The sequence below is a fragment of the Canis aureus genome, chromosome 36 (assembly GCF_053574225.1).
Source record: "Canis aureus isolate CA01 chromosome 36, VMU_Caureus_v.1.0, whole genome shotgun sequence".
Taxonomy (NCBI): Eukaryota; Metazoa; Chordata; class Mammalia; order Carnivora; family Canidae; genus Canis; species Canis aureus.
Window position 1 is genome coordinate 9226534 of NC_135646.1, and position 26762 is coordinate 9253295.

The 26762-nt window shown below is 35.5% G+C and overlaps 1 protein-coding gene across 1 annotated transcript in view; it reads right to left on the reverse strand.

The window, feature by feature from the left end:
* VWC2L (von Willebrand factor C domain containing 2 like) overlaps nt 1-26762 on the reverse strand; it is a 155286-nt gene that overhangs the window by 115380 nt on the left and 13144 nt on the right. The window contains exon 3 of the mRNA XM_077885074.1: nt 13986-14115. Within this exon, the coding sequence (XP_077741200.1) occupies nt 13986-14115 (130 nt within the window). The remainder of the gene's footprint in view (nt 1-13985; nt 14116-26762) is intronic.

Below are 26762 nucleotides of genomic sequence, written 5' to 3' on the forward strand. Positions count from 1 at the left end.
TAATGTTGCTGGCCCAGGGTGGGGGCGGGATGGAGGCGGGTTGCTACTTTGAGAACTATTGCCTAAACACTACTGGCTTTGAAGTTTAATGGAACAGGGTTCAAATCCCAGCTGTTGTCTGAGGCTAATTTATTTAGTCTCAGTTTGCTCCTTTGAAAATAAGCAATTATTATTGTTACCTCTTTATGGGATTATTGTAAAGATGAAATGTGTTAATATCTGCAAGGCACCTAGAATGTATGAAGATTTAATAAAAGCTAGTGTTACTCTTGGTAGATTAACTATCATTATTAGACCACTTATTGAGAGAATATATGAAAAAGACAAGTATTTCCCTCAGCATGTACCATCAGCAGACATCTCCTTTTATTTCACTCTTCTGGGACTCATTGTTCCCTCACTTATCCATCAGGTACCTGTCCGAGGCCTTCTCTCTCTGGTCCAGGGTCTTCCCACTGCCTCCTGGCTATCCCAGCTTTCCTCTTCCCCACATTTAAACTCATTAGGCCAGTGTTTGGTGACTTAGTTGTCTGATAAGCCTAAGAAAACACATGTAACTTAATTGATGTCATTAATACCTGGTGTTTCTCCCAGCTATTTTCCTCTAATTTTTAGTGACATCAGTTTTAGAAATGAAAGAAATCATGAGCATCAAAGTGTTTAGGAATGTGTGTATGTGGATACGGGCTTTGGCAGGCTGGAAGGGGGGTACATTTCAGATGACACTGCATGGGGGGCCGATTGCTTCGCTAAGCTCAGGGACCTCACTATTGCATTTCTTGGGAGCTAAAACAGAAACCAATTAAGTTTGTTGTTGTGGTTTTTTACCCTCAACCTGCAGGAATTCTGGCTTGAAAGGCTTGCATGCTCTCCTCTACTGCAGCTTTCCTACTGTGTTGCTTTTCATTGTCATCTGTCCCCACTCTTAAAGAAACCATCAAGTCAAAGCAGATGGGTCAAAAGCAGGCCGACACCAAGAACGCCACACCTTAATCACATGACCTCAGTCCCTAGTGCCTACAGCTTGCTCCTATTTTAAATCCTAACACAGAAAGTTGGGAGTGAGGCAGGCTTTCAAGATTTGGATACGACACTGCCAACCATTTCGTTATTTAATGATGTTGGAAACTAACTGAGCTTAGCCTTCCAGAAGATGGGTGTGTTGCTTTATGGACCTTTCTGCAGCACACATAAAAGTGACGGGTGAAAGGAAGGGAGGACTCAGGGTTGGCTGGTTATCTACCCTGACAAGCAGCAGCGTTTATGGCTGCTCTGTGTCATCACCTTATACAAATGAAGCTCATGTAAGCAAAATAAGTATGCATGCAGGAACTTCCCATTTCCCTTTTCTCAATTGAGGGGCATCCAACCATAAATATGTTTCAAAAGAGGTTTAACATTTCTGATAGATTGATTTGAAGCAGCTCAGAGCTACATTTAAATATCAGAGGTCTTACTGCAAGGGCTTCCTGCCTCAGCCACAGAGATCCTTGCAAGTGTCCTGGTCGCTATATGCTGGAAAAGACATTAGTTAGCGAGTTGCCTTTGTCCCTGTGTAAACCCTTCTTTGATTTCGTTTCCAGTTGCACAGTCTGATTTCTAGAGTTAAATATGATCCCCTGCAAACAGGTTTTCTCCCTCTGCCCCCGGATCAAGTCACATTTTCTGAATTTGTTTCCTGTCTTCACATTAAGCGCAGTAGTTTTTACCAAAGACTGACAAATCACATATTCGGTCAACGCTCATAGCTTCTTTAATCATTAAAAAATCCAATCCCTATTGTTAGATAAAACATATCATTAAGGATAATATTGACTAAAGTGTTTTATTAATTTTGCACTAAAGTGACCCATTTGTTACATATGGCCAGTTCTTAAGAAAGAGAAGCTTTAGGTGGCCCTGGCAAGATGATAAAGCAGTAAAATAGCAAGCTGGACATGGTTTCCCCTGGCAATCAGCCTGTCCCTACTAGATCACTTCAATGTGCCTCTTGCTGATATATGTACTAATAATATTAGTGGTAAACTAAAACAAAGTTAGAACGTAGGAAAGAAAACTTCTGATAAGCATCTTCCTTCCCGTCATGCAACGCATCCTAGACTCTTCATAGGAAAACTCTTATGAAATGGAAGACTAATACTTTTCAGAAGTAGCTGCATTTAAATTAACTCAAATAATAAAATGTCTTATTTAATTTTAATTTTTCCCAAGGCACAATATGGGGGTTTACTCAGTTCAAAACCATAGATGCATACCTACTACATGTTGTAGGTAGTGGGGGATACAACAGCAAACAAAACAAAAATCATTGCCTGTGTGGAGGTTATACTCGTGTGAGGAGGTGGGGACAAGCAACTCAAAAAGTAAGATGTATACTATATAGATGGAGAATGAGAAAGCAGGGAACAGGAATGGGAAGGGATGGATTGAGTGTTACAGTGTAGCTCCCAGAACCAGATGCAGAGCAGAGTCTGGCGGATGGGTAACCCAGAGTTTTGGTCTCTTCTTCACTAATGACATGGGATGTGGAAGGCCCAAGAGATTTCCTTCCGTAAGAAAGGAAATCTGGAATCCATGCCTCAGGCGTAAGTCTGTTAGAGACTCTTCTTGCTCCAGTCCTCTGAAACTTCTGGGACAGAGAGTCTTATCTTCCCAGAGGCCCTTCAGCTTTATCCTGCCCAAGTGCTTCTGAAGACATTCAAGTACAAACAAAGGTCGAGGGATACTATTTAAATTGCACCTTTGTTTTATTTTTATCTGACTGTGCAACATTGACGCTATTTAGTGAGGGGGGAAGGCGGTGGGACACAGCTTGCTCTGGGCTTCTCTGAAAAGCCTGAGCTTCTACATGCTAGTGTTGACATGAGAGGAAGAAGTACTACTTCATAATGTATCTGCATCAGAGAGGAGGTTTGGAGGAAGCCAGATGCTGTACCTTAATTTGTGCCTTCATGGTCGGCAGTCACCTATTAGTCTCTGGATGCCTCTCAGAGCTACGTGGATATATGAGCCTTATGAGGAAGGGTTCAAGGGTCATTGTGGACTAGGGGTTCAACAAACCTGAGATGAGCAGTTCTATTGTACCCTCTGTGAAGCTCTCCCATGGCTAATGACTTAAACCTTCCTTAGGGAGGTAAGATTATTTCTGGGAGTTCATGAATCTTGGCATGACTAAATGCCTTGGCTTCACCACCAGAACCTACACCTACTTAATTACTCCTAGAATCAAATCCAACTCCCATGGAACCTGTCAATGATCCCAATTGCCCTTTTACTGTCATCCCTAGTTCATAGAGGCATCTTAATTAGAGATTATTATATACAATCCTAGAAGTCAGTAATAGTCTATAGAAACATAATTGAAGAGAAGCTCAAGAATAAGAGAGAAAGTGGGGTTAAGAATAGCAAATGCACAGTCAGTTCTGGAAGATATATTCAACACTCTGTGAAACTACTAGGTTTGAGCCAGATTATCTTTGAGGTGATACGAATGTTTAGGAACAAGATATTCAGTGTGTGCGTGCGTGTTCATCACCCTTCCTCCAGATCTCAGGTACCCCGTGGGGTGGTGTGCTGCACCGTACCCATGGCACTCGAAGATGTGCATGTGACTCCCTAAGCAAGTGTGTGCTTTGTGGGATGACCAGACTCAACATTCCAAATGTTGGGGGAAAAAAATAGTCCCTAAGAATTTCCTATATGATGAGGAGAAAACACAGAGAAAAAGTTCATGCTTCTGAATGAGTTGGCCTTCCTTCATTTTCTGAAGGGCTGGGTATCCCTGATGATTAAAGAAGAGAAGTGATTAGCAGGAAATAAATGTTGCATTAATTTTCATTGTGTCAACATTATAAAATAATGCTTTTGAGATTTAATTTGCTGATGAATTAAGAGGGAATCCTGTTGGTTTAAGACAACGTAAATATAAATATTTTCCTTCATATTTCAGAGGAATCTTTATGAAAGCAATGGGAAATTATTGTTTGTGGCTCATTAAAATAGCTATTTATAATTACTATGTTTTGACATCTACTTTATACCAATATGATAATTCTGACCTTCAGTTATAGAGTCAATGAAATGCAGACTTTAAAACTGCCTTTCATGGGTTGTGCTTTCATCATGAACTATTTCAGGGGCTCTGTAGCAAATGAATATGTGCAATGGCCAGAAAATTTTTCACCTTCTGGGTGTTTGTTTTATGTATGTTTCACTTGTTACTAATTGTCTATCTAAGGGGAAGTGAGAAAATATCAAATGAAGGTGAAAGACTTGCATCCAACTTTCAGACTTAAAAGGCTGATCTTAGGAAATAGCTTCATGAAAATGTAAATGGTATATTTAAGCAATTGCCCTAATACTTTAGTGAATATTTTAGCAATTGCCCCTCATAGATGCATAAAGTGGGTGATGGTTTTCCAAATGCTTTATGAAGAATGTCATAGTTGCAGGAGTTGAAGGTCAATGGTAGAATCATTAGCTAATTAATTTATGGAGTACAAATTTACAACAAGGAATCATAATGCCATTTCTAATAAGTTATACATCATCGATTATTAATAAATTATAAAAATAGAAAGGATTGTACATGATCTTTTTAAAGAATTTGTCTATTTTCTGTGTTAAACAGTAATTGTAAGTCACAGAGATAATACATGTTTGTTGTAGGAGATGTAAAAAAAATATAGGTCAGCAAAGGGAAGAAAGTAGAAATCCTCTATTATCCTACTCCATGGAGTTAAGTACCATTAACGCTTTGAAGTATTTCCTCCTGGTTTTTTCTATATGTATATTTTCTTTTTAACAAAAATGGGGTCATATTTGCATTGACTTCTGGCCCATGGTTTAATGCAATAATATACTCTGAACAGATGTTTTTGTGTGTGTGGGAAATGTCCTTATTTTTTTCTATGATATTATTTGTAATATTTTCTTAGTAATCAGTCTATGTAGATATACTTTTTTTTTTAAAGATTTTATTTTTATTCATGAGAGACACACAGAGAGAGAGAGAGAGAGAGAGGCAGAGACACAGGCAGAGGGAGAAGCAGGCTCCATGCAGGGAGCCTGACATGGGACTCGATCCCAGGTCTCCAGGATCAGGCCCTGGGCCGAAGAGGGCACTAAACTGCTGAGCCACCAAGCTGCCCTATATTACGGTTTTTTAAACCCTATTTATTGTTGAATTTTAGGTTTCAGGTTTTCCAAATTTTGCTTTTATTAATGATTAAATAATAGCTCTATATACACATCTTTATATGCTTGTCTGATTATTTCTTTTTGACGCCTTCTAGACGTGACACTGATGGATCAAAGTCCTGAACACTTTCATTTCCCTTCAGGGAGGATATATCAGTTTACACTCTCACTAGTAAGGCCCGGGAATGCCTGTTGCATTTTACCTTCCTCAAACTGGATATTATCTTCTTTTAGTTTATGAAGAAATTTATGGATAAACTTATGTGATCTAATTTGCATTTAAGTCATTCCTGTTATAGATATTTTTGGAGTTTTATGTTTAGGAAGATCATCCTTATCCTGATAATAAGTTAATGTTTACATTATTATAAAAATTCCTTTATGGTATCATTTTTTTAGCATTTAGATTTTTTAAAAAAGATTTTATTTATTTATTCATGAGAGAGACAGAGAGGGAGAGAGAGAGAAGCAGAGACACAGGCAGAGGCAGAAGCAGGCTCCATGCAGGGAGCCTGATGTGGGACTCGATCCTGGGTCTCCAGGATCACACCCTGGGCCAAAGGCAGGTGCTAAACGGCTGAGCCACGCAGGGATCCCAGCATTTAGATCTTTAATCCAACTGAAACTTACTTTTCTATAATGGGTAAGCCAGGAATATAATTTCACTTAAAAATGATTAACCTTTAAAACAACTATTTTTGGAATAATATATTCTTTCTCCAGATACTTGGGTGTCAACTGTATACTAAATTGTGGGCTAATTTATAATTTTCTAGTCTATTTATGTTTATTTTTTCCTATTTTTATACTGTTTAAAATTATTTTATCTTTATACATTGGTTTAATATATCTGGTTGGCTGAATTGCCCAATCTTATCAAGTACATTATTTTTTTGTACTTAAATTTTCCAAGTTTTGTCAACTTACAAAAAAAATTACATCATATAAAAAATTTGATAAGATTTTCGTTTAATTTGTCATTAGAGAAATGGCAACTTAACAAATTTGAGTTTTCACATTTAGAAATTTGGTTTATTTCTTTATCTAGTGTTTTTTTGAATAATTCTTAGTAAGGTTTTGTGATTTTTTTTTAAACTGTATGTATAGATATCCTCCAAAGATTAATAGTTATTTAATGTTAGTGTTTTTCACATTAAAAGTAGTCTATAATCTGTTGATACTAAATAGATTTACTTTTACAATTCTGAACCAGTGAAACTAAAGTTTAAAAATGCATTGCATGATATGAAAAAAATAAATGAAAGGTAAATGGAAGCTAATTAAATTGTAATTCAATACAAATGCCTCAATGAGTATTTACAGGAGGAAATAAGCTCTTTTTTAAATTGTCAACTAATAACATGTTAAAAAGAAAATTTAAATCTATAGTTATTTCTACAAATATTCTAATCAATTTTAATTATCTTAAAACTTGAAATACAACACAGGAAATGAATAACACTGCTTCCTCATTTGGCATTTCAAGCATCTGTAAATAGAATTGCTGAGTAAAAGATACATATACTATAATTTTGATACATATTGTCAAGCTTCCTTCCATAGGGTTTGTGCCACTTCATAAATCCACCAAAATAGGAGAGCTTGCCTGTTTTTTCACAGTACCAACAATAAAGTGGGTTCTTAAATTTTAGGATTTGTGCCAATATGTAAGTTAAAAAGAAAAACTATCAAATTTTCATTTGGATTTTTTTCTAGAATTGGTTTGAGCAATTTTTCACATGTTTTGGAAACTTTTGTTTTTTGTGGAATGACTTTTGAAATTCTTTGCCCATTTTTAAAGTAGAATTGTAGGTCTTTCTTCCCCTACCAATTTCAAAGAGCTCTTTATATATAAGTGAGATTAACCCTTTGGGATATAAGAGTATAATCTATAATTAAAATATTTTTATATTTTTATTTTTTTTACAGCGGTGTTTTGTTTTTGTTTTGCTGCATGGAGATTTTTGTTTGCTTTTAAAAAATAGCCACTTCAAGATTACAAATCAAATGGTCCAGGTTCTCTTCTTGTACTGTTTTGGAAAAAAGGTTTATATTTAAATCTTTGTTGAATTGAAAAATTACCTGAGTTATAAGGTAGAAATTTAAAATTACTTCTTTCAGACAACTATCCAGTTGTTCCGACGTCATTTCTTTTACAAATTACCTTTTCCCCATTGATTCAAAATGCTAATTTATCTATCATATACCAAATTTCCACGTGTTGCTAGGTCTATGAACTCTTTTTTTTTAATATTTTATTTATTTATTCATTCATGAAAGACACACAGAGAGAGGCAGAGACACAGGCAGAGGGAGAAGCAGGCTCCATGCGGGGAGCCTGACATGGGACTTGATCCCAGGTCTCCAGGATCTCACCCCAGGGCCAAAGGCAGGCGCTAAACCACTGAGCCACCCAGGGAATCCCAGGTCTATGAACTCTTTATTACATTTCATTAATGTCTTAGCATCATATACTAGTGCCATAATTTCACTTTACTAATACATCTATTTCGTGTGTGTGTGTGTGTGTGTGTGCAGAGAGAGAGACCTGTATATTCATTTTGTATACTGCTATCTTACTAAATTGTCTTTATAGTCGTTTTCAGTCTATTTTGGGTTTTCAAGTATACATTCATATTATGTGCAAATAGTAACAGTTGTATCTCCTCCTTCCCAATTGATTTCTTCCAAATTATTCCTTTTCTAATTCTGTTAGCTAGTTCATATCCACTCTCTACCTGAAACTTTAAATAATAGTGAGCATCTTTGTCTTTTTCCTGACTTTATTGAGAATGCCTTTAGTAACCTATTAAGCATAGTTCTGTTCTTTTGGACTGAGGTAGATATACATTATCATACAAAAAGTATCCACTCAGTCTTATTTTATCAAGAGTTTTAATAGATTTTGCTGATTTGGATCTAATATCTTTATATATATAAATAATATTATCGTTTTGGAAATAGAATAAGTTATATTGATGTATTTCCTAATATCGAACTCTCTTTGTAAACTTCCACTTGATCAGGATGCTTAATTATCCTAATCCTTTTCTAGATTATTTTTGCTAACACAAATGTGCAATCCCATTCCCATGGTCTCTGAAAATTTTGATTTCAGATGGTGTGCTACTCTATATTCATTCTCAGAAGGATTATCATACATCTTGTTGGAGAAATGTCCATGTGTTTGAAGAATACTGCCCCAAACCCACTGGCCATGTAATGCACTATATGATATCTGAAATTCATTCTCTTTGTAAAATCCACAACCCAAGGGTTTCAGATTAGGAATTTTGTATTTTATTAGTTCCCTATCACTAATTATAACTACAGTCCCCCCCCCCCCCACTTATTATTTTGTTTGTATTCTTTGGTTTGTATCAGTATGATACTCCAGAAAAAGGAAAAGAAAATTTTGTTCTTGTCTCTCCTCTGGAAGAGTTTAATTAACATTAGAATTATCTTTTATTTAAAGGTTTGATACAGCCTTTTAAATTATGAAAATAAAATAGTTTTTTTAAAAAAATTCATCCGGTAAAGAGGCTTATGAAATAAAACATCTGGGTCCTACCTTTGTACTTCTATTCTTAGTTTCCTTTTTTTTCTTTTTAAGATTTTTTTTTCTTTTTTTATGTATTCATGACCAACACAGAGAGAGGCAGAGGAAGAAGTAGGCTCCATGCAGGGAGCCAGACGTGGGACTCAATCCCAGGTCTCCAGGATCAGGTCCTAGGCTGAAGGCAGCGCTAAACCGCTGGGCCACTGGGGCTGCCCATATTCTTAGTTTCTATTTTGATCGTTGGATCACTATAAAAATTTGGTGTGTATTCTTCCAAAACTTCCCTTTTGCCCCATACAAAAACAAGGAAGGGTTTAAAAAATTTTTTAAAAATCTGACTTATTAAGCTGAATAGTTTTTTATATTTTTTGAACATTTCTACTTTGTGAGCTGCCTGTTTGTATACTTTTCTTTGTTTTCATTATGATCAATCTTTTAGGGTTTAATATTTTAAATAGATTAGCTCTTGTTTCCCTCCCCCTTTACCTTTTCACTTTTCTCTAAAAGCAACCATTGGATCATTACTAGTGTTCTATTGTGTATCTACCTAGCTCTTTTCCTATATACATACATACAAATTTTAATGTCTACTTAAAATTGTACAATAGTTAAAATGTTTTAAGTATATATCCCTTAAAATGTATGTGTTATATAGAACATACGTTAGTATGTTATACATAAAAGAATACGTAGTGTGTACTCCTTGCTTATTTTACACAGCAGTAAAAAAAAAAAAAAAAAAAAAGTGCCACTAAGGTCTTTTTAAAGGTTGCAATATATTTCATTAGTCCGTTGAAGGAACACTGTTTTCTCCCACCGGTTTGCTCTTAAAATGTAGTAAAAATATAGTATATGAATGTGGGGGAAAGTGCAAGAGGAGGGATTGCTGATTTCAAGTTACATGAAACTTTTGATGGAAAGTACCCTTCTTAAACATTGTTTCAATATTTTCTCACCCCTTTTTAAAATATCTTTGCTGATTTGGGGTATTATCAATTCCAAGTTATTATGAGTACAATATTAGTATCTCGTTTTAAAAATTTTTATGTCCCTGGTCCCTTGTGAGGGTAAGCATATTTTCATATATGTATAAGACATTTGGTTTTCTTCTGTGAATTTCCTTTATATACTCTTCACCCATTCCCTTCCCTATAGAGTTGTTTTTCTCTCATTTATTAAACGGGGCTCATTGTATATTAGAGATACTAACAATTATATGTGTCATATGTTTGCTCCCAGGCACTTCTAAAGTAAGTGGATGCTTCTAATATCCCCTCTCTTATTTGTTCACTGCCCATCCATCGTCTTTGTTTCCATTTTTCTCTTTTGGCTGGTCTATTTCTTGCCTTACTTGTATCACTACTAAACCAGGAGAGAATAAGGGAAAAGGAATTAAACATTTGAATAGTGCCTGCAGTTTAACTATAAAGGATATGGAAACTTCTCACTCAGTGTGTTTGGAGGATTTTGTGGGTCCTTCCTGTCTTTTCCAATTTTTGGCAAAGTGAGACTCTTCCTTCAGAACCATTAATACTGACTGACTATATATGCCACTGAAAATATGGAACTCGCTGACATATTGGCTGATCAAAGGTAAAAAATGTAGCTAGTTATTTGGATGCTCTAATGAAGAAATATTAATAAAATGTATAATCATTTACCTAATATTCAAAATTTTTATATGATGCTCCAACCTAGACTGTTTTCTATGCTGTGCTACTTTACTTTTTTTAAAAATATAAAGATAGAATACCATAAAGAATATTCATTCATTCACATAGAAAGGACTTGGGCTGAAAGATAGGGCAAAGTAACAATTTTGGGGAAAGATGCGCAGTCAGGAAATGTCGTATTTTTCAAGAAGGCATTTGAATTGCTAGCTATTGTAGAGATATAGAGGAGGGAGAAGCAAAGGCTTAATAGTATTTTAAAAACCAAAACCAACCAAACAAAAAAACCCAACCCAATAAATTCCTTTGTCAATTCCCCCCAGTCCTAGCCAAATAAAAAAAAGTACCTTCCTCTTTCTCCTCTTACTGTGTGTGTGCCCAATCACTCACATTTTCTTGTTTTGTTTGCTCTTGCTTAAGCTGAGAATGAAGATTTTTATATTAGCTGAATATTGAGTTTTAAGGTCAGGTGCGATAGATTCTATCATTTTAAACTTTTGTTTTATATCTTGAAAGCCTCTTGCTCTTGGCAAGTTATAATTCAGGAAGGCAGAGAAATTGATGTTAGTATGCAAAAGCAAAGTATTCGGCAGCCAAGATAATCAGCATTTATGCAAACTAAAAATGTTCAACATTTATGAAGATTTAAGAAATGTAGAAAATGTTATAGGACTGTTTACAAAGTAAGACTGATTGCCTGCACCTTGAATCCATAGGGTAGATTTTTATCTTTTTTTTAATCTAAGAAATTAGTGGCATACTTTAAGAGTCTACATGATAATGGGCAAACTAATCTTGTTGTATAGAACGAAAAAGACTTAACATGTGTTAGAAATTTAAGAAATTGGTCTAGTTGCATTCTGTCATAATAAACATCTACCCGTCCCTTTCCCACCCCATCCCTGCTTTTCCAAACATGGGTCATCTGTTTCTGTTTTCTGGGCTAGGCTTAGGAAGAGAGCAAGCAGGACGGGGCGCAGTCTGTTCTCTCCGTGAAAGTACCAATATCTTTGGTGGTCATAAGGATTCTTCAGTGATCCTTAATATGCTTTTCTTTGACAATGATTATGCTTCAATTTTTGGGCACAAGTGACTAGTGTCATTTAATGATAAAGATAACATGTCATAATGTTATAATCAGAGTTTGTCTTTCTACTAAGTCTAATTCAGATTCATTTCCTTTATTAAAAAAAGAAAAAAAGTTTGCTTGAAAATGACAAAAAGGAACAGAAACTGTAGTGTGCCATGAACTAAATTCTGGAAAACCTAACTTATCTTGTTCTCTTAACATGTGCTTCAGGGATATAATGGGTGACTAATTAAGTGAACAATTAAAGCCCATTCATTATTTTTTTTTTAAAGATTTTATTTATTTATTCATGATAGTCACAGAGAGAGAGAGAGGCAGAGACACAGGCAGAGGGAGAAGCAGGCTCCATGCACCGGGAGCCCGACGTGGGATTCGATCCCAGGTCTCTAGGATCGTGCCCTGGGCCAAAGGCAGGCGCCAAACCGCTGCGCCACCCAGGGATCCCCCCATTCATTATTATATGGTGTTTTTATAGAAAAGTTTCATTTGAAGTTAAGTTTCTACTCTGGTCCCTGGAGAGAAGTAGAATAATCTTGGATGGTATCAAATTAAAGGTGACTAGTCAATAGTGAATGATTTGACATTTGATGTAGACATTAACTCTGGATATATTACAGGCTTTGGTGTGGGGTAGCTAGGATGATGTAGTAGTGCGTGTGTAAACCCTGTGTTTTAAATATATGGTCTCGTATGCTTTAATTCTACGAGTATTCTAAATATGTCCAGATGAGGGTTTTTAACTATAAGCATAATTTTGTTTACCATAAATGTGAAATAAAAGCCAATCAGGGACACCTGGGGAAGAGAGGATCCTCAAGAACCTGTTTAGACAGTTGCTTCTGGAAAAAAAAAAGTCTTCAGTCAAAGACTTGTCAATCCTATTTTTAAAGATTGATTAGGTAGCTGATTTTTTCTTCCTTCTGTCCTTGGAGAAAATGAAAAATAACAGGTCCTCTTCCACTTTAGACTAACCATTCATATACTTTATGACAGTTAGGTCTCCCTTGAGCCTTCTCTTCTCCAGGACAAATTATGCTAACTCCTTGAGTCTGTCCTCATAGGTCCTATCTTTCAACCATTAAATCATCTTATTGTTCTTCCCTGTAACTTTTCCAGTTTCTTCAAAATCCTCTAAAAAATATAAAGTCTTAAATTGTATACCTTTACATATGTTAGATAGGTTAGGACTTCAGGACGATATTTATTTCCACCTTCTAAGTCAGAAAAGATGGTCACTATGACACAGGTCAGTTGGATGAGAGGAATAAGAATAAAAAGAGAAGGCAGGTTAGCAGTTTAATATTCAACTCAGTGGGCTCATATGATCAGAAATAGTAAAACTGTGCCTGCAAAAATGTCATAAGTGATCTTCCTAAGACCTTTGGAAGACACTAAAACACAAAAATTATTATAAAAACTAGTTCTAGTTGCTACTGTTTTTTCTTTAAATAAACTGATACCTCTTTTTTTTTTTTACTAATTATAATTCTATAAAGAAGAAGATTAGCAGATGAATTAATATAATGGCAAATACAGGACCAAAAAAAAAAAAAAAAGATGTGAGTGATAGAGGAAGATGAGCACCTGCTAACTCAAGGAAAGGCACAGGGATTCAGGATTAGAGTGACTTAGCTTAATTAAGAGCTCAAACCACTTTTCCAAGCAGATATTAATGATAGGAGGGAGTATTTGTGGAATGTTACCTAGTGGAGCTTAATTTTTTGGTAATACTTGACCAGTAGGAAGAGCATGATACTAGCTTGTGATATGCTGTCTTGGGTCTATGTCTATGGCACTGCATTGTCTTCTCTATGGCATCACTTTGAGTGATCAGCATACTGTAGGCATTTCAACCTCTCCATTCCATAAAAGCCAAAAGGGAACCCAGAATCTTATAAGTCAAGTTCTCCTCTGTTTAATTCCTGTGAGAGAAAGATTCCAGGGTAATAAAAACCTAGAATAGAAGCCCTAAATCCTCTAGTCTTTCTTCCTTCAACTTAAGTGCATCAATAATTGAATTTTATATTTCTTTGATAATTTAACTTTAAACCTAAAGTTTTCTCTATGCCCAAAGCAAAATACCTGGCATTTACCCTACTCTCTCTCCTGGGTTATGCACTATGAAATGAGGTGAACTGCTTCATAGCCTCCACAAGAGTGAAATTAAGTCATTACAGAAAGGTGGTTCTGTGTTCTTTCCAATATCCTCCCTATAAATCAAAAATAAATAATAGGGATCACAACAAAGTCAGCTTATGAGAGCTCTAAATCCCCAGATGGAAAGCTTCATGATGCACCCATTGCTGGTTCATTTTCATGTTAAGGTGGGAAAAAGATATAAATTTGTGATGCCCACATTGAAGAACCACAGGCAGATCTGAGAGGGCTCTTGCATTGAATGGGCAGTGGTGAAATATTTGTATTTTGCACTAACCCCTCTTTGAAAGCTAATGCAGTATGGTCTTACCATTTTTGCAGACAGGACAACATTGTTCTGGTTCATAGACTGGGTTGACACATTCAGGAACTGCGCAGTCTGCTACAACACAGTGAACTTCATTGCTGGGCTCACAGCGACACCATTCACATGGAGAGGGCTAGGAACAAATCTAAAATTAGCCCCTTTTCTCCTATAACTTAATGCTTGCACATTCATATGCTGTCAGAAGATAAAACATCAGTGCTTATATCGGCTTTACTGCATGAACTTCATTTACCATGTGTATGAGCATTCTTCCCCAGTGGAAAGCAACCTGGAAATCCAAGCCAAAGTGGTTGCCTTGTGCAGCTCAGGTTGCTATGAGCAACTGGAGCACTCCAGGATGACTCTTCCTATGACTTATGTTTCTACTTTCCAAAGAAATGTTTGGACAACTAATATGTCACCTCCTGGTTTGGTTTCCAGATGCACTGATTGCTCTGCCTTCCTCTGGCAAACAGGAATGATACTGTAACATGTGAAATAAGTTTTTGCCATTTGCCACTTTTTCTCCTAAGAAAGAAAAGGATTACTGAGAAAAAATAAAATGGTAAATGGACATCCTTACCCTCTGTAGGAACTCTTCCAAGCTAACCTAGACTCTAAATGGCATTCTTTTTTTCAATATGAATTTTAGAAGAGATTGCATTTGGGATCCAAACTCCCAGGTACTGCCTCTTGAAAGATTTAGTGAATATCTTTCATCTTTCTGGCTTGCTTTTATGAATGAACTAAAATCGATTGACTTAAAAACCCACTATTTAAGAGTCAAAGACTCTAAAGATGGAATTGAAAAGTGATTCATTTAGAGAGGGAAAAAAGGCAGAAAACAATTTTTGTCTCAACAGTACTTACCAGCCAAGAGTGAGTTTGAGATATTCTGTTTCTTTTCTAGAAACTGCCTATACCACAAATCATCTCAAGCAGTGACCCCTCTGTGACTTTTTCCACAGAGGTGTTTAAAAGTTCTGGGTCTCCTTTCTCAAGAAACAGAGGCTTGGAATTCTGAGATAAAAACTTGGAGATCTCAGAAGTTATACAGGTCTGCAATTTTCAAGTCATGCCATCTGTTCCAAGAAAATTCTGCCTCTCGTGCCACAGGGCCATAGCTCCTCACTTGCAAATTGTGTTAATGAAAGTTCTCTGCCTTTGTCTCAGTGGCTACTGTCCATGTCAGCTATTGCTTCCTCTTGAACCTGACCATTTGGGTAATACCAATGCTTCTTGACTCAGGAAGTTTGTGGGCGTGAAAAATCTTTCAACTAATTATTTTCAAATTAATTTTACCTTTGCCTGCTGCTTGAAGAATGAAAGTCTAGTTTTCAGTTATTTTACCTTCAAATTTAGTAAGAGTAAGAGAATTAGACACAGAATCTGTAGAAAAAGTATTGCTATTTCTTAACATGGTCAATACGTTTATTGAAGGTCACAGTTAAGCTCTTTACTGTGTGATAAGATGGGTTAAGTATCTCAAAGGAATCTGTTGGATCATCTCAAGAGCTGAGATTTTCCTGAAGCTACCCTACTAAATAATCTCAGTAAATTAAGGAAAAGATTTGATACCCCAGCACATTATTTGCTGCTCTGCTGTTCCTTATTTTGTAAACTCCATTGTGATACTTTAAATCTCCAAGCAAGATGGTCAGAAGGTGAGGTGTCCCCCTTTCTTTGATAAATTGCAAAGAAGTACTTTTACATTGCCTTCTGAAGTACAGCGAGGACTTGGCCAGCATTTCTTGCTAATATGAGAAAAAGTGGGAGCCACCAATCTCGTTTCCACACCCTGCTCTTCCACAGCTGTGACTCTTTGTTCTTGCTGGTTCCTTTTTTGCTGAAGAAGAGGCTGATCTGTACAACTCTGGTGGACTGATTCTGGCATTAAAAATCCCAAAGAGCACCTAAATTTTCCAAAGCAAAATGTTTACCTCTAAGTAACTGTGGCCTTTGAGAGAGATTTATTGGACTGTTAGAATCCCAACACAGACTCTAAAGACACCATTCTGATTCAAACAGTGTTTTCGGCCATGATTAACTACTGGATATCATGCCAAGCAATTTACCTATATCGACTTATTTCTCATAATAACCCTATGAAGGAATATATGTTATCTCCATCCCACAGATGAGGACATAGGCTGAGAGAGGGTCGATAACTTCCCCAATCCTGTAGGCAGTAAGGGGCAGAGGCAGGATTTGAACCCAGGCACCATACCTGCTACACTGTAGTGCCAGTGATAGCAAGAATCACTATTTTGTGTACTCCCACTGGTGTAGTTCATTTCCCAGTTCTTTGTACCCTTCTCCTTGCAGGCCAGATCCAGAGGAATAGCCATTGGGAGCTGAATAATTGATTTATAGAAGATATGTACTTCTGCTAAGAAAGAGAATTTCACTAGGGTATTTAGAGCATAAAGAGATTATCATGGAGCCATAGTGCTTTTTAACCTTTTGCAAATGTAAATTAGTAAGGAAACTCTAGTAGGTTGAAGTTAGGCTGCCATGAGGCTCACGTTCTTGGAAGTGTTGGCTTCTTTAGCTTGATAACTACACTCATGGATATCTGAGGGAAGCACTAACAGATAATGGCCCAGTAGAGACCCAGGGGCATCTGTGTGAAGCCATTGGAGACTGGATGTGTGTGCTCTGGAATTCTGAGAATTATTCTGAGGAAGAGCTAGGACTACAAGACTTGGTGATAAAAATTCACCTGATTTTTGAAGGGATTGTGAATGAGAAACATAAATTCGAAAAGTAAGAAAATCACTCCAGCCAGAGTGACATTGTCCATGAGTCCCTTCCTGACCTTGACTTTACTCATATGCCACACCCTTCCTGGCCCAGAATCTCTTGTCAGACACATGTCATTTCCTCTTTTGTTTTCATTAAATTTTTCTTCCCAAATCTGTTTCAGTCCATTTCTTCTCAATCTCCATGTGTGCCCCAGCTCTGCTCTGAACACTCAGTCAAATTTAACCCATTGACCTTACACGAAAGGGCCTTCTCTCCTCTCCAGCCTTATCAGGACTTTGCCTATAGGAGCTCAGATACCAGTGATTTCTTGCCCAGCTTGACTTCCTCCACTGCCCCTGCTTTCTCCTGCACTTCTGAAAAGACATTGCATAAGCAGCTCAGAAGTCCCTGGGAGTGAGCAATGTGCTACCTTGACATTAAGTTCAGTTTAAAAATCCTTCCCCCCTTGCAGCCTCAAACTGAAAGGTCTGGCACTTTGAATAATCTTTACATCTTAAGACTGAGCTGGTTGCAAAATTCCTTTTTATCAGGCTTTTCAATGTGAAAACTATAGATTAAATCTGAAAATGTCCCTGTAAAACCAAAGATTAAACAATAAAGCTATCCTTAGAGGAACAGAGAACACTGAAACAAGTACTTGGAAAAAAATGATCCTTACTCGCTTTTTTTTAGAAAAGCATGTGAAATTACAACTAGTACATGGCTTTTGTCAGCTAGAGATTTGGTAAGTAAGATGATTAAATGACACCACCCGAAAATCTTATACAAGAAAGATCTGTTCCTAAGAAATCTCACAGAACATTTCATTTCTGTGAGAGCTTTGGAAAATAAAGTAGTATTCACACTGTATTTACCTTTATATAAATTTTAATTGGAATTAAGATTAGAGGTCAAATGTATTCATGTTATGTATTAGATAATCTGAGTATGTTATGTCTGTTAGGAATCTGTACACCTTCTGCTTAGGGGCTTTGAATATCGAATGTGGCACTCTGTTTAAGTAGAAACCATGCATTTTATCTGTAGTTCCTGCTATTGCTGAATATATTTGCGTGGCAAATCCAAATGCTCTCCCAGCTGCCCCCAAATTTCAAAGGGGTTTCCTATTTAATATATATATTTTATATAAGTATTATTTATATAAATATTATTATATGTTATTTTATATAAATATTTTGTAATTAATAGAATAAAAGGGGATTCTTTTTTAAATACTGGTTTAGGTGACTAAGAATCTCCTTAGTATCAGAATGGAAGTATGACAATAGACATCATTTTTTCAGTGGTTAACTTCTGAAGACCCTGAAGCTGAAATCCCAATGCCACTGTCTATGATTTTTGAGAAATTTGATTCTTAGAGAATTTGAGGGGAGGTACTAGAACCCCAGAAACAACAGAATGCTTCATGTTTTTTTAAAATGGAGAACATAGCTTGAGATCAAGTAACTTAGCTTATTAGAATAACTGAGTAACTCCAGAAAAATTGCCAAAAATGCTCTTTGTAAGAACTTGGAAGCAAATGTAGTCATCACTGACTTGACATAGGATTATGAGGACATGTTATTGCAGACCGGTTGCAGAGAATTCTTTAAATGTTTGTAGAAAATACATGTTTATTATGTGCTCTGAGTATGCTGAGATTTATTTTCCATATCGAGGAAAGCCTAGATGTTTGGTCTATATAACAATACTTGTGGCATCATTATTTATGTGGAGGCCATTCCTGGCATTTCCTTATAGAGTCCATAAGGAAATAGTCACAGCCTACCTGATTTGTTACCCAAATTAAAACCTCAAAGTGACAAGAGCATAGGAATGTTCAGTTTCCTATTTTAATTTGGTGAAGTTTAAGGTTACAGTATTCTTACAAGCTGAGAAACTCTGCATTAGGAAAATTAGAAAAAAATATTTCATTTAGTGGCTTTGTTTGGGTGGCTGTGATATTCTGGTTAGAAGACATTTCTCTGTAGCCTCAATACTTGAGTTCTAGTCTCAGATCCTTTCTCACTAGGTGTGAATCTTGGGAAAATTAGATAACCATTCTGTGCCTTAGTTTCTTAATCTATAACATGGGAATGACAGTATTACCAATCTCACTGAGTTATTGTGAAGCACATAAACTGTGTAAGAGATATTATAATACTATTATTATTATTATTATTAATCACTTGCATACTTATTGATGGATTTCTGAAAAAAATTCAAGTATAATGTCAGACTATAGCATAAGACTAGATTTAAAGGAATATGTAGGTTATTTTTCTTGAAAGTGGAATCTGATTACAGAGGTGGTTGCAATAAAGTTTTATAGAATTTTGTTTGTTGTAGGGTGGGGGAAGATTTGCGTACCAAAAGAATTAATTAATTAGTTAATGTCAGAAATACATTGAAGAAAAATTGTTATTAGAAGCCTTTAGATAAAGACTAATTGTGAGTGGTGAAAATGTCGATTATAAATCATCCAGGGAAAAGAAAAGAAAAGCAACAAACTCATTTTCTTTTCTTGATGTCTCAACATCTAGATATCAAGTCAAATGCCCTTTCTCCAGGAAGGCCTTCCCTGAATATCTTTCCTTAGTCTCTCTCCATCACATTGCCCATTCAGAGTTCTCATCAGTGCATGATATTATCTTACAGGTTTGATTACATGTTTGTTTATTTTTATCTGCCTTCCCTATGAATTATAAGCTTCTTGTAGCGTATTGCCATTGTTGTACTCTCAGCACCTTGAAGATATTTTAGCCCATAATAGACAGTAAATATTTGTTAACATGTACATAGTCCTTTACGCACTGTTTTCTGGTTTGTTAAGCCATACCTCTGGGCAGTTTCATCTATGCTTATCATGCATGGGGGTAGGATTCTGATTCAGTAAGATATTTGCATTTTATTTAAATATTATAAAGGACACTTTGTGGGGAAAGGTTTCTGACTGAGTCATGAAATAAGTATTTAGGTTCCAATATTATGACAGTGAGCATAAACTCTCTAAAGGCAATTTGAAATTCACAATATCCACTGTGTGGATCACTAGTTAAGTCAATCTTCAAGCACTCCATTGACTAAACTTCCTTGCAGTAGATAATTACAGACTTACTGCACTAGCAGATACCATGATAACTAAATTTAGGGTAAGAATATATGCAGGGGAATCCCTAAAAGGTCTGAGAAAAAGCTAGTTTTATTTTATACTGTTTGTTAAGTTTAACGGTTGCTTCTTAAACAAAATGATTTTAGTATATTGTAAATTATTTTTTCAGGCAAACAAAACACAACATTCCTGATTTTAAACAAGTCCAATTTCCTAAGGGATAGTTAGATTACAAAGTCCAAGGAAACACATCCTGAATATTCTGAGGAATAAAGCTTGATTCCTAGAAAGCCTTTCATGACCATTGTTGAAGGCTGAAGCAATGGATGCATGCATGGATGGGATATATTCTAAGGGCCAAGTTTTAGCACACTGACTACTGTATCAATGGCTTTCCTTCTGACCAAGTGATATTAGGCTTCACAAACCATATGGGGCTCCATTTCATTGATAATTTTGGCAAAAATTCTCAAAGAGAATATAGCTCGGATTGCTTTTCTAAAAACTTCCCATTAAACAACTATTTAAAATTTGATCTCTACCAAGGAAAATATACTGCTCTAAGATGCACTCTTCTTTTAGAGATAATTTATGGCATAAATTTTATCACTTTATGGAACAAATCTCATTACTTTCAAACTGTATGAGAAATTTGGAAGACTATTTCAAAGTTGCTGATGCCTGTCAGGAATCTCACTGTTCACTTCATTAAAATATACATTAAATTACAGAGTACAAGAGTATTTAGCATCCACTGCCACTCCTGTAACCAGTAATTTGCATGCGGCAGATGTCACCTAATAATCAATAGAGCCAATGGATTTTAAACAAAATTCACAGTCCTCTGAAAGAAAACCCATTGTATCACTGATTAAAATGCTTCTCAGTGTCCTGCATCAAATGGGACTGTAGTGATCTCTTCAGTGATCTGCCCTATTGATTAGAGCACATTTGAAACACTGAAGTTGTAAGTCTTATCAAATTATGAACAGAGCTAGAATTTCTTTAAGAATTTTAATACTACTGAAGCAAACAGAAAACCAGATGCAATAGATTTTTTTTTATAATCTGTCAGCAAATGTGTATGATGTTCTCATTTGAGTAACAAGTTAAATAATAGGTGTTCTGGCTTCGTCTGAGAGTTGGTATTTTGATAATACATTCTGCAATATTATTTCTCAGATGTCTGTCAAATACCACTTTATGTTTCTTGAAAACAAACATTTTTAGCCAGGTGATTGTAAAGAGTACATGTACCTTTGCCCATGTAGGTATAATAAGCTCAAATTCAGAAAAAAAGATATATGAATTTAAAAGTTATTTATTAAGTCTATTTATTAATTGTGTATTATATATAGGATAAAGTATATAAAGTATACCAAGATAAACTACATATTTAGCCTGCCCTTAATAAATGCCAATATAGAAGAGGAGCTAAGATATCCATGGAAAAAATTTTGACTTTGTAAAACAAATGATTTTTTACAAAAATAACTATTTATTTATTTTATTTATTCATGAGAGACATAGAGAGAGGCAGAGACATAGGGAGAGGGAGAAACAGGCTCCTTCCTTGTGGGGAGCCTCATGTGGGACTCGATCTCGGGACACCGGGATTACAACCTGAGCCAAACACAGATGCTCAACCACTGAGCCACCCAGGTGCTCCAGTCTTTCTATTTTTATTTACATTTATTCTGACCCTAATGTAAAACACAAGGATATTGCAAAGCAGTTGAAATACCCAGTCTAAAATTATTATTAAGTTCAAAAATTTCACTCAGTCTTGAAATTTACCATTATAGTTTCAACACAACAGTGACATCATATTAATTATTTTTTCTTTAAAAATATATTTTCCTAGGGGCATATGAATGCTGATCAGTTATGTATCCGACTCTTAAATAAGGCTCAGATCATGATCTCAGGGTTGTGAGATTGAGCCCTGCTTCAGGCTCCACGCTCAGCACAGGGTCTGCTTAAGTTTCTTTCTCCTTCTGCCCCCCTCCCCCAAGTAAATATATCTTTAAAAAATATTTTTTCCTAAACTATTTAAACATATTTTGGCTTATTTTTAAATAGCAGGCAACTTTACAATTATATACTGCCTATTTTAAGAAACCGATGTTATGGAGAACCATTTTTTTCTGAATATTTTCAAAGAATTTCATGACAATAAAATACAGCTTCTTCTGACATAAGAATAGCATACAGAAAAATAAACTATAGATAAGGAGAATGTAAGCAAAAATATGTTTCTTTAGTTGCAGTCACAAATGTATTTCTTTTAAATAAACATAATATACTTATTAAGGAAATATCAGTATGTATTTAAGAAAAAAAAGAAAGGATGTTTTAGCATTCTCTACAATCTTCAAAGGAGAACCCAAAGGTATAGACGAAGGCTAGAGCATTCACAATGAAGTAAAGATTTTGATAAAGTGTCACACCTATCCTTGTGTGAATAGCCTAGGAAAGCAGAAGCCTTTAATCCTTCACTGATAAGCTGGAGTGACTTTTGGCTTTGGTACAAAAAAAGCCCTTGACAATGAACAGAATATTTTGACTAGAGCCTGTATATCTCCATGCTAAGGATGCTCTACTTATCACCTATTTATGCAATAGGAAAAAAATGAGCAACTGTATAGCTCCAAAACTTTCCTGTCGACACTGAAAAGAACAGATTGTTGATAGCAGTTAAAAGCCAGTCATCTACAGTAGCAATAAAACAGGGCCATGTGTGCGTGGGGGAGAATTCATCACCGTTGGAATTCTACAGCCTGAGAGAATCATGTTAAGAGGCAAATAGGACCAGTCCTATTCTATGAGAAACATTGAAAGGAAGTGCCTTGCAAGGATGTCACCGAACTCAGGGCTCTTCAGAGTATAGGAGGTGAAAGTCTTAGGCCTGGCATAACCAAATCCATTTGTATTAGGAGTACTGATTAGATTACTAGTTCAGAAGTATCGCTTTGCCACTGTCTTGGAATTTCTCTGGGCAAAAATTTACTAAAGGTTGAAATCTTTTCTTCCTTTTCCACTTGCTGGCAACATCGCACTTTTACATATTACAAAGAGGCAGTAATTAAAAATACAGTGAAGTGCTTTATAACTGCTAATATTAAAATATATTAATTTCCAATTTTAAGTCCAAACAGCAATTTCCTTCTGAATTTTGTATTTCATTATTTGATGACATAAGTCATAGCTTACCTCAATCCAAAAAATATGTTGAGATGGCTTATGGGCAATAATATGAAAGTATATTTTAATTAAAAAAAAATCTTGACCAAGTAATGTCTTGATTAGTCCTTTGACTTTGGTTTGTATTTCTTTTGTGCAAGACACAGCAGAAGCAGTCACAACTTTGAAACTGTGTATAAGAATGGCTAGTGCTGGGGCACCTGAATGACTTAGTTGGTTGAGTGTCTGACTCTTGATTTTGACTCAGGTCATAGTCTCAGGGTGGTGGGATTGTGCCCTACGTCAGGCTCCATACCCTGATTCTCTCCCTTCCTCTGCTCACTTTCTTGCTCTCTTTTTTCCCTTTTTCTCTGAAAGAAAGAAAGAAAGAAAGAAAGAAAGAAAGAAAGAAAGAAAGAAAGAAAAAGAAAGAAAGAAAAGAAAAGAAAGAAAGAAAGAAAGAAAGAAAGAAAGAAAGAAGAAAAGAAAGAAGAAAGGCTAGTGCTATCCCCAATGCAATCTGGCCCTATGACAATGTGGAATGAACACCTTTGGAGCTCAGATCCTGCCATCAAAGACTATTGTTTTATCTTAGACCACTTGAACCTGAGTTTTCCCATTTTTAAGATGTAGATAATAACAACATAGTAATAGGGCTCTAATTTTGCCACTGGATTCTTAGCAGAATGAAAGGAAATTATGTAATAACTGTGCAGCATTCATTAAAAGGCCCTCATTGTTGTCTTAGCTTTGAATTTGACCAGTGTTATTTATTATTTTTTTTATTTCTCCATTTCCAACGGCCATGTATTTCTCAAGGGAATGTATTGGTTATCAATTATTTTTATTAAGTTACGGCATGATCTCCAGTATTAGTTATTTGAAATATTTGATTTGTAAAGAATATACCTATTAGAGTATTAAAAGCAATTTGGATTGCATCTCTAAAATGTAGCAATGTATGCACTCCTATTGTGGTTAGATGAAGATGGCATTGGGCAACATTTTTAGATAATTAATTAGATTCTTATTTACAGGATGAAACTTCAATCTTTAATCAAATTCTTGGCTCAAACAGATTTTAACTTTTTTTTTTTGGAATCTTGATTTAGGTATGTTCTAGCTTCAGTGTGGATGTCTTAGAGTCTCATTAACAAAAGGATAATTCTCTGTGACTGTCCTTTTTCTCCCTAGTGGAGCTTTCTAACTCTCAGCAGTCAAAGATTTGCTATTTTAGCAGGATTTTATTTTTAATGTTGGGGGGAAATTAGTTAGGCTGAATACTTTTAATTTTTTCCCTGTCATATTTGAGAAGGGGAAATAAAATTAATATATAATGAAAATAAATGGTGTTCTAGAGAGCTGTGGTTATTCTCTCACTATAAAGAAAAACAACTTCATTTGGTAACTACTGGAAGTTGACTATGGTATTTCTAAGACTGCAAAAATCATTATTAAAATCCATGGTTTGTTGATGTTGTTGTTAAATCTGTTTTTCACTGATGAAAAAATTTAGAAAAACCCTCTAAATTTGCAAAAATATTCCTGGGCAATTCTCACTGCATTCTGAACACAGCTGTTATTAATTTTTAATGGATCGGACTGTGGTTTAGATTCATACTTCTTCACGACAATGGGAGTTTTAAAAATGAAAGAAATTGAGCCCTGTAAAATGTGAGGCTGGGGGAGAATTTTCCTTATCTTAGCATGTATACATTTCCACCAGAAAGATACAGGACTTAATATGAAATATTTCAGAGTTATAATTGAACTGTTATAAAAGAATATAGGGCATGTAGACCCATGAAAATGAAGCCATCTCTACATGTCTTGTAAAACATCCTTAGTGAACTTGTGGAAGCTGGTCAGGTATAATGAGAAGAGCACTAGAGTTAATCAGAAGCCCTTCCTTTTCATTTATAAAATGAGAATAAAAATATCTTGGAACTAAATAATTCTTGAGGGAACACCGGTGCAAAATATTTTGTAAAATTGTCAGCTATTATTTCATGTTTGCCTCAGGCATAGATCTGGTTGTGTCACTTTCTGATCTGAGCCCCTTGGTGGCTCCCTGCTCAGCCCAGGCTTTGGTCCAAACTCCTTGGCCTGGCATTCACATTGTGAGCTGGACCCATGTCTCCTGCTCACTCTGGTGTCTCTTGTTTTGTTTCCCCTATATCTTATGCTCTGGCCACTTGGGTTAACTCATTTTTCTCTTTATGTGCTTTGTACTTTCTTTTGCCAATGTTCCAATTTTTGTCTGAAATATTTTCTGTGTGCTGAAACCCCCACTCTTAAGATATCTTAAGTCCTCCAGACTGAATTCCCCGCTTTCTTCATATGAGTTCCTAGTACAGTCATCACAGGCCACTTGCTATCTATTAGTGTGGTACCTGTATTCCTTCCTTTGATAGACTAGGAGCATTTTGAGGGTTAGATTTATGTCTGACATATTTTGGTACAATCCACGAAACCTACCACTTCTCCACATGTCAGTGATATTTAGAATATTTAATGAAATAAAACTATGGATTGTGTGAGTTGACTTGAAAAGATATAATAATTAACTGAATACCTAAGTAAGCAGACAGTATACATATTTTCATTTATTAATATAACAGGAAATATATTTATTATATTACATTAAATTAAAAATACCTACTTGTCACGCTATTAAAGGAGAACACAAGGTAGATCAAAATAATGGAAATTTTTATCATCTTTGCTTATCTGTTTCATCTGAGAGTTCTCAGTAAGTGGAAAGGTATTAAATTATTATTAATCAGTACAAAGAACAATGCTGTACTGCTTGAAGGCAAGTGTGCAAAGAGATATATGGCTTAATATTATTGTTGTCAAGTATGTAACAACAATTAAAGTAGGCAAATCTAATGCTTTTTTAAAGTTACGTATGTGAAAAGAGATACCCAAGGCCACCTTCAAGTGAAGTTGGACCTTTATCTGTATCCAAAGAATGTTTAACCTTCAAGAATGAAGATTGGAAAGATTTGATGACAGCACAGCTTGAAAGAAGTAATAGGGGAGGAATAATCTTATCATAGATCTGGGGTTGGCAAACTTTTTCTGTAGAAGACCAGATGGTAAATATTTTTGACTCATGTGACTCCTATGGTCATTGGAACAACTACTCAATTCTTCAATGCAGCCTAAAAACCACCATAGACAATATAGAGATGAATAAACATAACTGCCTTCCAATAAAACTCTGTTTACAAAAGCAGGTAGTGAGCTAGATTTGGCTTATGGATGATGGTTTGTCAATCTCTTAGATTTTTTTTTTTGTTATATGTAACTGGCATGATGGTGATGAAGTAATTTTTCAGTTAAATTGTTTTATGCAACACATATTAATCACCATAAACAATCACACTAATTTAAATGTTGGGCACTTTAAAAAGAGCTAGAAAATAAAAGATAAGCTGAGACATATAGCTATGTGTCATTAACTGCCCGTAAGAGTCAAATAAAGAAATTAGGGTGTCTTGAATCATTAGTAAAGTATTTCTTAAACTGTGTTTCATTGAACTCTTATGAACCTGAAGATGTTAATAGATGTTCTGAGAAAAAAAAGTGTTCTTCTGTCACATAAATTTGTGAAGTCCTGTATTAAAATACAGTTTAGTGGTAATAGTAGTAAAAGTGTCAGGTAGTTTTTTATGAATTCCTTATTGTATGCCAAGTAGTTTCTACTATTGTCTCTCTTTTAGAGGTGTGTACAC